The following is a 12,704-nucleotide window of genomic DNA, read 5'->3' as shown; positions in this document are numbered from 1 at the left end:
GGATATTCAATGTCTGCCTTTAATTATTTATTTTTTACCCCATCTACAAATAGGTGCCCTTATTTGCTCGGCATTGGAAAACCTCCCTGGTCTTTGTGGTTGAAATTGGTTGAAATTCACTGTTCGACTGATGGACTTAAAAAATAATTGTATGCGTGGGGTGCAGAGATGAGGTAGTCATTCAAAAAGCATGTTAAACACTATTATTGCACAGAGTGAGTCCATGCAACTTATGTAACTTGTTAAGCAAATGTTTACTCCTGAACTTATTTATGTTTGCCATAACAAAGGGGATGAATACATATTGAAGACATTTCAGCTTTTACTTTTTTATAAATTTGTACAAATATTCCACTTAAAAACATTATGGAGTTTTGTATAAAGGCCAGAGACCCAAAATCGAAATTGTATCATTATAAATTCAGGCTGTAGCACAACAATATGTGGAAAGTAAAGGGGTGTGAGTAGTTTCTGAAGACACTGTACATTAGCCTTTCCACGCTTCATGTCGACATCTTTAACTAACTTAATTGAGTTACACAATACATTTGTAGATACTTTAAGATGATTTGGATATGAAACATGAAAATATTACTATAGGTACCATTGACTTGCTTTGGATTTGTGCCATAAATGCAAAACGTTTAGCATTTGAAACCAGTTAAACACAACCAAAGCATGGATTGCTGTCATACCTTGTCCATAGACTGTTTACAGGGTTTTCTAATTTGGGTGAACTATCCCTTTAATATCCCTAACCACATACTGTAAATTGCCATCACAATGGAACATCACTTGGGAGGTGTCCATTTAGTCTGAAGATCGATTAATCAAATAATTTATTTTTTCTTTCTCTGTACTGTGTTTCCCACTTGCGTAATGGATCGATTTTTCCATCCATTGTTCAATATGACTTGACCGGTGGCAGGCGTTTCAGTTGAGAGAGGTGACACCATCATATGCAAAGTACTCCACTCAGACATGGATACGGCTCCACTACAATAATACCTCATTAAGAGATAACACTGAAGTGGAACCATAGCAACAGTGATGTTGTGACCACATTTCCAGGTAGAGGGTATATAAGATACTGACCTCTCGCTGAAACTGTTTAATGAAATGAAAGAGCTGTTTGGACATTAGGAATGAACACCACAGAAAAGAAAGCACTGGTCTGTTCAGTAGGACAGGTTCACATAGAGGTGCAGTCCAAGATAATCCGATAACACACAGACAGCTGAGTAGGCTTTCTCATTGCGAAAGTGGCATGTGTAAAATGAGTAGTATGACTAGTCTGTAAGATGAGAGGAGGGTGCACTGAGGCAGAGAAAGGTAAAGCTGGTGGAAAGTACCTGTATAAATAATTATTTGTCTTTTTCTACAAAACCTATTCTTTGATTGGGTTGTGAGGGTTGGAGGAAAAACAAATGGCTGTAATTTAACAATGGGAAGCTCAGTCAGGAAAAAAATGGAAAGGAAATGTTCATCTGACACAAAATAGTCCAACATGTTTAAGTGTATGATCAAATACGTTCACATCTCAACCACGAATGCAGTCTGTTACACAGCAATTATGACGCAAATATGACACGCCTGTTAAAGTTAAAGTGTCTATCATAAGTATTCCCCCCTTGGATTTCCTCGTATTTTATTGTGTTACGAAGTGGGATTACAATGTATTTAATTGTCATTTTTTTCTTCAACGATTTACACAAAATAATGTCAAAGTGAAATAAAAATGCCATTACATTTTTTTTATTATTAATTAAAATTAAAAACAAATATATCTTAATTAAATAAGTATTCACCCCCCCCCCCCTGAGACAATGCACCCCACTGGGCACAGACGCCAGTTTTGATTTACATTTGGTGGAGTTGTCAACTTTGTGAATTCCAAATATATAAACAAAATGTCCTTGCATTGATTACTTTTTGCAAATCCAATTCGTTTTCCACGTTGATTCAATGTTATCACATAGATTTTTTGGGGGTTCAAACTGTTTTGCCCAGTGGGATCTTAGAAACACCTTTGGCAGTGATTACTGCTGTGAGTCTTCTTTATAGAACACGTTTGGGTATACTTCTTGGGTAAGTCTCATAGGGGCCGATTCAGACTTAGGAATTTGACGTTCCCACTGATGCCTTTCCTATGCACTTCTCAGTATTTGGTGTTCAGACATACCTTATTAAGTCGCTTAATGCGCTCTGCAGGTATGGCTGCCTTGTGCGCTCTGAATACATTTAATTCAACCCCTGAAAATCCTCCCACTTGCTGGCCAACAAATTTTCTCGTGGAGTTTTCATTCAATAGGGTTTTCAGTACATTTATCTTAAGCCACCCCTTTAAAGACAGTGTACATTTAAGTTTGAATTTTGTTGACAGACTCACTAGAATATATCGAGAGAACGGCTTCAGAATATTAGGTATCAATGAATGAAAGCCATCTAAATATATGCATATTCTTCTTTGTTTCAGCACCAATTGGTAGATAAAAAAAATACTCTGATCTTGCAGATTATTTAGGTTAAGGAAAATAAATTCATTCTGAAAATTGTCACATTCAGTTCGTCAATCCATGATAATGTTGAAAGATTACTGTATATACAGTAGAATTATAATAGGGAGAATAGTGTACAATAGTAGGCTATTTTTATATACAGTATCATCAATTGTCACTAATGATCTTCAGCAACAACCTCACGGCCATGACGGCGTTTACAGAGGAAGCAACGAAGGTAAACTAAACAATGTAATTAAATGGAATGATAACGTAGGCTTTACCATCTGAAGGGAACTAACAGGAAATTGACAGTTGAATATGTGTGGTTATTATGCCTACTGACAACCAATACTGATAGTGGCTATTAAAATGCTAGAAATAGGAAACAGAGAAAGTCTGGGTAGCCTATAATTAACACATTCGAGAGTGCCCATTCCTGCAAGTTAAAAGCCCTTACAATTGACATTTTGCATAATGGCACAACAATTCATAAACTTTACCGTGGGTATGTTGATATGTTGATATGCTCCTGTTTGCTGCCATATAACTGGTTTCACATTTGTCTCCAGCGATTATAAGGTAAAATAGATCTAAAACAAGTGTAATTTATATTTACAATTCCCTTAGCCAAACAGATTACTCATTTACCTAGATCTTATCAATAGCTCTTAACAAGTTGTAAATTACATTGCATGGAAAATAGTATTATTTCTATCGGAAAAAAATAAGTAGATTCTTTTTCCACTTTGAATTGGTCTGTTTGCTAGACCTTATTTATGGTTTTCTCGTGTGTAAATGTGGTGGAATTATTAGGGAATTAAATCAAGATCAGAATACGTCATATCTGTAGACACAAATCCGCCACACCTTCATTTATTAGATCTTCACCAAATGAATAGCGGGTTCCATTTACGCGCGCTTAGCTTTGGTTCGAATCGGCCCCTTAGTGCTGTGCACAATTGGATTATGCCATATTATGCCATTATTCTTTTCAAAATTCTTCAAGCTCTGTCAAGTTTGTTGTTGATCATTGCTAGACAGCCATTTTCAAGTCTTGCCATAGATTTTCAAGACGATTTAAGTCAAAACTGTACTCAGGAACATTCAATGTAGTCTTGGTAAGCAATTCCAGTGTATATTTTGCCTTTTGTTTTAGGTTATTGTCCTGCTGAAAGGGGAAATTGTCTCTGGTGGAAAGGAGACTAAACCAGGTTTTCCTCTATTATTTTACTAGTGCTTAGCTCCGCTCCATTTCTTTTTATCCTGAAAAACTCCCATCCCTGCCAATTACGAGCATACCCATATCATGATGCAGCCACCACCATGTTTGAAAATATGGAGAGTGGCACTCAGAGATGTGTTGGATTTGCCTCACACATTGCGGTTTGTATTCAGAACAAAAAGTGAATTCATTTGACACATTTTTCTGTACAGGCTTTCTTCTTTTCCCTCTGTCATTTAGGTTAGTATTGTGGAGTAACTACAATAATGTTAATCCGGCCTCAGTTTTGTCCTATCACAGCCATTATCCTCTGTAACGGTTTTAAAATCCCCATTGGCATGGTGAAGTCCCTGAGCAGTTTCCTTCCTCTCTGGCAACTCAGTTCTTTGTAGTGACTTAGTGTATTGATACACCATCCAAAGCCTAATTAGTAACTTTACCATGCTTAAAGGGATATTCAGTGTCTGCTTTTTTTTTTTACCTATCTACCAATTGGTGCCCTTCTTTGCAAGGCATTGGAAAACCTCTCTGGTTTTCGTGGTTGAATTATTACTTAGGCTTTCCATAACATATGGGTTGAATACTTATATAACCAATACATTTTAGTTATGTATTTTTGTTTATTTGTAAACATTTGTAGATATGTATTTTCACTTTGATGTTATAGAGTATTTTCTGTAGATCAATGACAAAAAAATCACAATAAATCCCTTTAAATCACACTTTGTAAAGCAACTAAATGTAAGGGGGTAAATAATTATGATAAGACACTTCTCTGATTTACTTTAAAAGAGTGTTCAGTGACTGATTCGGTGACAACAAAATCATAGAAAAACAATGTAAAAATATAATGTTGTTAAACAACTGACATGAAAATTAAATTGCGGTAACAGTAAATTAGTGTTTTTTTGAGGTCGGTTCGGTTCATATAGAGCTGCTGCCTATGCTGTCTCACTTAATCGCTATTTTAGTAGTTCTTCAAAGTAAATAAGGCATACTTAGATCAAATATTTTTAGGTAGATGTAACTCGTGAAGCAACTACTCTCTATCCCTTCTGATCGAGCATTCTTCTGTCTCTTCTCTTGACCTCTGTGTCTGCCACACACTAACGCAACGTAACAGGTGTAAAAGAATAACACAGACGGACAAGTAAGCGCAATGGATTATCATCATTGTAGTTAATTACCATGTTTTCTGCACTTAACTATGTAGAATATTGGCCTGTTGGAAACTACAACTCCCAACACAGTTCAGTTCAGGCTTCACACAGTTCAGGCTTGATCTGCTTTATCGCTAGAGAAACTGTGCAATGTTTATATTGAGCTGACAGAAGAAGAATAAAACGGAACAAAATGGAATTCAAATAATTTAAACGAAATTACTCTCTTAAAGAGAGAAATGGAAGAAAGAGGCCAGTCTTTCCTGAAAAGCCAGCATTGTCAATGCTCAAAATATTTACAGAAATCGGTTCAATCCCCACTTTTTTCTGCTTCCCTGGTGGTGGAAGTCTGTTTCATTTGATACCCTCTGTATATCTGTTTATCCACTGGGCAGATATTTTGGCTGCCTTCTCTCCGGGCCTAGTCTTTCAGCAGCCCCAGCTTCCTAAGTGCCTCTCGTCTGTCTTCTCCCATGCTGGGCATCATCACCACACTGAAGCCTGGGCAGTGCAGGGTCTTGTGGGGGGACACTGGCTGAGCAGTGGGGGTTGTTTTCACCTGTTCTGAGGCTTTGTTGAGAGCAGATGGGGTGCAATGTCCACCCTCCCTCTGGCTGTCCAGGGTGGCGGAGTGGGGATCAGGATGTATCCCATGTTCGGCCATGTAGCTCCCAAGCCCCACCCCTGAGAGCTCCAGGGTGGCAGCTTTGACCCCACTGGGTTTGGACGGGTGTGAGAGGGGGGCGGTGGGCTGCTCCTCACTAGAGCGATGGAGGAAGCTGCTGCTACTTTTTACTGGCCTGCTGTTAGATTCTCTGGGTCCCTGGGAGGTAGTTGAGGGCTGGCTTCTTGTTGGGTTACCATGAGGTGGAGCTTTGACTCCCACACGGGCTGAAGTTAGTTCCAAGGAGGAGTGAGATTTGGGGGTGCACAGTGGCGTAACATGCTCAGGTTGGGACTCATTATTGTCTCTCAGGAGCCCCAGCTTTTGTAAGGCATCATTTCTCACCTTCTGTGGGTCCGACAAACGCCTGTCCCTGGGCAATGAGCCCAAGGAAGGGGCACTGGAGGCCGTAGTGGGGTTAGCAGTATCCCTTTGGGTATTCACAGCAATGTGGGAAGGGATTTTGGGGGGTTTTGGGAACACAACTGGAGGACTGGCCTTGTGCTTGCTGGGCTCCCGGGGGAGAATCCCCTGGGCTGGGGTGACTGAGCAGCCTCTGGGTGTGCTTCCATGATGCGGGTGAATGGGTATGTCTGACGCAGAGGGCTGCCTGTTCCAGTCTCTGGTCTCAGCTGTGGGACTTTGAGGAGTTCTCTTCATGGAGGCACTCTTCCTCAGCTGCACTAGGGCTTCATAGGACAGAGGGCCTCTGGGTGAAGTAGGTGGTCTCTGACCAGGGTAGTCTTTGAGCTTTGACAGAGGGGGAATCACAACAACATTGACCTCAGGGGGTAAACAAGGGTGGTTGCCCTGACATGGCATGTTGTCCAAGGCAGTGACCTGGGGCTTTGAGAGAGAGTTCTCCTTATCTTGGGGTATGCCTGGCCTAGCCTTTGGCAGGATGCAGGAGGTGCTGTTGGCCAGGATGAATGGAGTAGGAACCAGGTAACCGTTCTGCTCTCTGGGATATGTTGATACATCTGAAAGATAAACAAAATTCTCATTAGATGCTTTCGATATTCAAGAGGATGTAATTCCCTCCTGGGCAGGTCACTCACTGTTGAGTTTGTTTTGGCCCATGGAGGCAGAGAGGTTGGCCATCTTGGTGGCCACATTGCCAGGGGTGGGCAGGCGGTCAGGCTCATCATTGGATAGTCCACTGTCCTCCTCAGTCTCTAGGGACTCTATGGTCTCTTCCAAGAACATGAGACATGCCCTCTCCTCAGCAGACAGGTGTTCAAAGCTATCGTCACTCTGCAAGACACACAAGACCAATTTAAAAACACTTAAAACCCCACAACACACTTAAGGTATTGTCAATTCAGTGCTTTCTGAGCTGTTTAGTTCTATGTGAGATGCAGTCATTTGTCATAAAATGTATTTAGCAAAACTTATTTTGCTGGTTCAGGAATACAACTTGAGAAATGTGAGGATAACAAATGTACTTACAAATCCAGAGTTCATGCTGATAACACTGTCACAGCTGCCTGCACTCTCCATGCCAGTCATTGTCTCTATGGCGACACCACCCGGCCATGTGTCACTCTTAGGCATTGTAAGGATGAAGGAGTCCAAGGTAGTAATAGAAGTTGGTAGTAGAAAACCTTTCTCTCTCTCTCTCTGTTAAAAATAAATACAAAACATTAATTACACTTGGGTACTTTGATAATACCACACATTCCTATTTCACATGTTCCTATCTAATTATCCACAAATAAAACTTAGCTAATCAATTATTAGAATCCGTTTCACATAATCTATTGTCTCCCTATCAAACTCTCTCACACACACACACCTTTCTAAACCTTTTTATATCACAGTCAGATCTCCTTACGTAACCATGTGAGTGATTCACACAGAACTGATAAATGAGTTGCAGAGCTCGTGGAGAATAACAGGCTAAATCTATTTCTGTGAGATATCTTAGCTAACTACTCTCCTGGTCACATGTGACTCAGATTACAGCACACACTACTCTAATCTCCTTCCGAAGGATCAATTTCAGCAAGAATGAAAGGCAATACAAATGATATCCCTCCTTAACGCTGCATCCTACTTAACCATATACCTGTTGGGATAGATAAAGTAGCTTGTTTATTAAATTATGCCTTTGAAAATGTAGAATGATGTAGGTAATTGTTGAACAATGTCTTTCACACCATTTTCCACATTATGTGTGAATGCACAACAAACAGATATATGAACCTCTAATAAAATGTAAATGTAAATAGTCTGAGAGTCTGATATCATAATAAAGTACTCCTTGATTGAGGGGTGTTTTAGAAGAAATGCCGCTGGAGTGGTTTCAACACCTGAGTGGTGCGCCTAAGTAGGTCAGTAGAGAGACAATAGCCGTTCTGTTCACTGCTCAGGATTTGTTACTCCATACCAGGCAATTTCCCTGTGGAAGTTAAGTCCTCTATCTACAGGCATTTATGTAAAATTTCTATCCAAATCTCTATCTGCTCTTGAAATGTGATTTTGAATGTAACAATGTTTCGTGATAATGTTTATTGTCTTTTAACCTGTGCGAATCGGGACTGATCTAATGCAAATAGCAGGGCAGTGGCACCTCAAGCAGACACTGTAGAGCACACAGCCTCATCTATTCTGATTCACAACACAGGTGTGACAAAAGTGAACAATACAGTCGATACTGGATAGAAAAGTAATAAAATGTCTTATCCATGGTTATCAGTCTCCTTCTGTATAACACATTCCAATGTTCCCTATAGATGTTTCACCAGATATGAGATATGCAAAAGATATGAAATGAATAACCCCCATTGTGTTTTGTATTACATATTTCAGAGGTTTAACCAAAACACACAAAAGACTTTAACCCTCATGCCCCTATCATGCCAATGTGTATGATGAGCCTGCCCTATGGGTGAAAGAAGGGAAAATAGATGCAGGTTATCACCACACAGTATTATCAGTTGTGGTACAGTATTTACAGAGATTAGCTATATCACGCAGGTGCTGTGACAACATGCTAATTTCTTCAGAATGATAGATCTCAGATCATCTAGTTAATCATTACTTCAACTCACCACTTCTGACATAGAAGTACATATACTTATTAGCGAGAAGAACGTTCCTGTCAACTGCTCGAAGGGCTTACTCATGGTTTGGCTCATATTGAATACAACCCATATGTGTCTGTGATGGTGAGTCACCTGACACACAATGGAAAAACAAACGTGTCATTCTCCATCAATTCAGGACAAACTATATTGTAAACATTCTTGCATGATTTGCTCAAACATACACATGCACTGGGGGCAATAACATAATAAGGGGATTAACACTTTGTTGTCATAAGGCAGGTTAAAATTTGCAAGCAGATATTCAACACCATGGTCAATGTCTTTTTCTGATCTTGACACTCCCATTGGACTCAGTATGTTAGTACAGAGGCAATTGTATAACTAGTGAGTAAATGTATGCCGTGCTGGTCTTGTGTCTTATTCAAGAAGGTCAATTGATCTGTATTATCAACAGTTGCCATACAATCTAGGCAATATACAGTAGCCATGCAGATAGTTTACAGCTAAATCTATGTAGGCTATACATTTGTTTTCATTTCAAGAATCATTCAGAATCATTATTTTATCATATAAAAATATACAAGTAGCTATTCTCTAATGTATTATAATTAAGCTTACCTGTAATTTGTTGCAATTCTACAGGATTTGTGCTAATAACCCCACATTCCATCAATTGCGGAGGGCTTGTCCGTCCACCTGTTGCCTGCCTGTACCGTCTGCGCTTCTGTTCAGCACCTTGCTACTACAGGTGATAATAAACCATGTGCTACACGTTCTTAACCAATCATAGCACAGTACACCTAAGCTGTTGACGCTTCATTCAAGCTACACATGTATGTAGTAGTAGGTTAACTACATGTTTTAGTGGTGTAAACCTTGATCCTTGAATCAGTAAGCAATTTTGTTATAGTATCTACAAAAATGCCTACCACTAGCGTTTTAAATTCTCAGAATACCTGTGTGGGAATGTCACTGAATGTAGTGTGTCACTGTTGTCATGCACAGGTTTCCAATCCTATTGTTGGAGATTGAAGGTTCCTTAAAATAACATGTCTAATCCGGTTGGCAATGATTAGATTGATTTAATCATGTTTGTAGGATTGGGATTCATTATAACTGCCTTTGGTCAGTGAATAATTATGGACTGTTAAGGCTATACAGTAAATTATCAACCAAGATAAAATATTACCCATGACAAATTATTAAAGTGAATTGTGCAAGATAAAAAGAAAATATACACTATATATATACTGCAATAGCATTGCCCTGTCATAGTCTTTTTGCTGACATCCTAAAATACTTCCAATTAAATATTAACTTGGCTCACCAATGTGAGTTTGAAATCAATCCCATCTGCATTGTACAGGGTTTATTATACGGAAAACAAATCTAAGCAGCATTACTGTATTCAGTTAGGGGGGAATTTCGTCCTGAGTTAAGTGTGCGTAAATGGAACATAATTCCCTTTTTTCCACTTGACTCTATGCATATTCTGACCTTGAATTTAAGCATGAAAAAAGCATGCTATTTACCCGCTGTTAGTTTGGGGCCGAAATCGAATAAATTAAGGGGTGGCGGAGGTTTGTCTACAGGTAAGCTATATTCTGACCTTGACTTAATTACATAATAATTACACCACCTTTATGAACGAGGAAACCATGAATAAGGTATAGCAAACAAACCTGTTTCAAGTGGGAAAAGCATCTACCTTATTTTTCCGATATAAATTACATTATTCTCCATGCACTGTAATTTACAACTTGATGAGAGAAATGTTTCTGGGAGCCGTCCACAAGTTTCCCACAATAAGTTGGGTGAATTTTGGCCCATTCCTCCAGACAGAGCTGGTGAGAGTCAGGTTTGTAGGCCTCCTTGCTCACAAACACTTTTTCAGGGGTCATTGTCCATTTGGAAGACCCATTTGCGATCAAGCTTTGATGTCTTGAGATGTTGCTTCAATATATCCACATAATGTTCCATCCTCATGAAGCCATCTATTTTGTGAAGTGCCTCAGTCCCTCCTGTAGCAAAGCACCCCCACAACATGATGCTGCCACCCCCGTGCTTCACAGTTGGGATGGTGTTCTTCGGCTTGCAAGCCTCCCCCTTTTTCCTCCAAACATAACCATATTCATTATGAGAGGTCGACCGATTATGATTTTTCAACACCGATACCGATTATATATAAATATAAATATATATATAAATATATATATATATATAAATATAAATAAATATATATATATATAAATATATATATATAAATATAAATAAATATATATAAATATATATATAAATAAATAAATAAAAATAAATAAATAAATATATATATAAATATATATATATAAATATATACATATATAAATAAATAAATGTATAAATAAATAAATATAAACACACACACACACACACACACAAATGACAATTACAACAATACTGAATGAACACTTATTTTAACTTAATATAATACAGAAATAAAATCTATTTAGTCTCAAATAAACAATGAAATATGTTCAATTTGGTTTAAATAATGCAAAAACACAGTGTTGGAGAAGTAAGTAAAAGTGCAATATGTGCCATGTAAAAAAAGCTAACGTTTAAGTTCCTTGCTCAGAACATGAGGACATATAAAAGCTGGTGGTTCCTTTTAACATGAGCATTCAATATTCCCAGTGAAGAAGTTTTAGGTTGTAGTTATTATAGGAATTGTAGGACTATTTCTCTCTATACCATTTGTATTTCATATACCTTTAAATATTGGATGTTCTTATAGGCACTATAGTATTGCCAGCCTAATCTCAGGAGTTGATAGGCGTGAAGTCATAAACAGCGCTGTGCTTCAAGCATTGCGAAGAGCTGCTAGCAAATGCAGGAAAGTGCTGTTTGAATGAATGCTTACGAGCCTGCTGATGCTGACCACCGCTCAGTCAGACTGCTCTATCAAATCATAGAATTAATTATAATAAACACACAGAAATACGAGCCTTAGGTCATTAATATCTGTAATGTGTGTGTGTGTGTGTGTGTGTGTGTGTGTGTGTGTGTGTGTGTGTGTGTGTGTGTGTGTGTGTGTGTGTGTGTGTGTGTGTGTGTGTGTGTGTGTGTGTGTGTGTGTGTGTGTGTGTGTGTGTGTGTGTGTGTGTGTGTGTGTGTGTGTGTGTGTGTGCAGGCCTCCTAATTGTCCCTAGAATTTCTAAGCAAACAGCTGGAGGCAGGGCTTTCTCCTATAGAGCTCCATTTTTATGGAATGGTCTGCCTACCCATGTAAGAGACGCAAACTCGGTCTCAACCTTTAAGTCTTTACTGAAGACTCATCTCTTCAGTGGGTCATATGATTGAGTGTAGTCTGGCGCAGGAGTGGGAAGGTGAACGGAAAGGCTCTGGAGCAACGAACCGCCCTTGCTGTCTCTGCCTGGCCGGTTCCCCTCTTTCCACTGGGATTCTCTGCCTCTAACCCTATTACAGGGGCTGAGTCACTGGGGCTCTTTCATACCGTCCCTAGGAGGGCTGCGTCACTTGAGTGGGTTGAGTCACTGATGTGATCTTCCTGTCTGGGTTGGCGACCCCCCTTGGGTTGTGCCGTGGCGGAGATCTTTGTGGGCTATACTCGGCCTTGTCTCAGGATGGTAAGTTGGTGGTTGAAGATATCCCTCTAGTGGTGTGGGGGCTGTGCTTTGGCAAAGTGGGTGGGGTTATATCCTTCCTGTTTGGCCCTGTGCGTGGGTGTCCTCGGATGGGGCCACAGTGTCTCCTGACCCCTCCTGTCTCAGCCTCCAGTATTTATGCTGCAGTAGTTTATGTGTCGGGAGGCTAGGGTCAGTTTGTTATATCTGGAGTACTTCTCCTGTCCTATTCGGTGTCCTGTGTGAATTTAAGTGTGCTCTCTCTAATTCTCTCTTTCTCTCTTTCTTGCTCTCTCTCAGAGGACCTGAGCCCTAGGACCATGCCTCAGGACCACCTGACATGATGACTCCTTGCTGTCCCCAGTCCACCTGGCCGTGCTGCTGCTCCAGCTTCAACTGTTCTGCGTTATTATTATTGGACCATGCTGGTCATTTATGAACATTTGAACATCTTGGCCATGTTCTGTTATAATCTCCACCCGGC

At 39.6% G+C, this 12,704-nt stretch overlaps 1 protein-coding gene across 1 annotated transcript; it reads right to left on the bottom strand.

Moving 5' to 3' along the window:
• Window positions 1-3: 3 nt before the first annotated feature.
• On the bottom strand, window positions 4-9,327 carry LOC118388469 (specifically androgen-regulated gene protein-like). The gene is made up of 4 exons (XM_035777572.2): window positions 9,216-9,327; window positions 6,997-7,167; window positions 6,606-6,801; window positions 4-6,527 (listed from the first exon to the last, which is right to left on the bottom strand). Exons 2-4 carry the CDS (start codon window positions 7,099-7,101, stop codon window positions 5,305-5,307), a joined length of 1,524 nt encoding a protein of 507 aa, XP_035633465.1. The 5' UTR covers window positions 7,102-7,167; window positions 9,216-9,327; the 3' UTR covers window positions 4-5,304.
• Between the last annotated feature and the right edge of the window lie 3,377 nt (window positions 9,328-12,704).

The sequence above is a fragment of the Oncorhynchus keta genome, chromosome 10 (assembly GCF_023373465.1).
Source record: "Oncorhynchus keta strain PuntledgeMale-10-30-2019 chromosome 10, Oket_V2, whole genome shotgun sequence".
Taxonomy (NCBI): domain Eukaryota; kingdom Metazoa; phylum Chordata; class Actinopteri; order Salmoniformes; family Salmonidae; genus Oncorhynchus; species Oncorhynchus keta.
Note: the sequence above shows the minus strand (reverse complement) of the source record. Positions and strands in the feature narration are given on the sequence as shown.

Excerpts from the sequence above, each read along its gene's own strand:
- LOC118388469 (XM_035777572.2), bottom strand. The coding sequence starts at position 7,101 with ATGCCTAAGAGTGACACATGGCCGGGTGGTGTCGCCATAGAGACAATG. Across the intron at positions 6,802-6,996 it reads TCAGCATGAACTCTGGATTT|AGTGACGATAGCTTTGAACA; the intron begins GTAAGTACATTT and ends TGTGTCTTGCAG. Across the intron at positions 6,528-6,605 it reads GGGCCAAAACAAACTCAACA|ATGTATCAACATATCCCAGA; the intron begins GTGAGTGACCTG and ends TTTATCTTTCAG.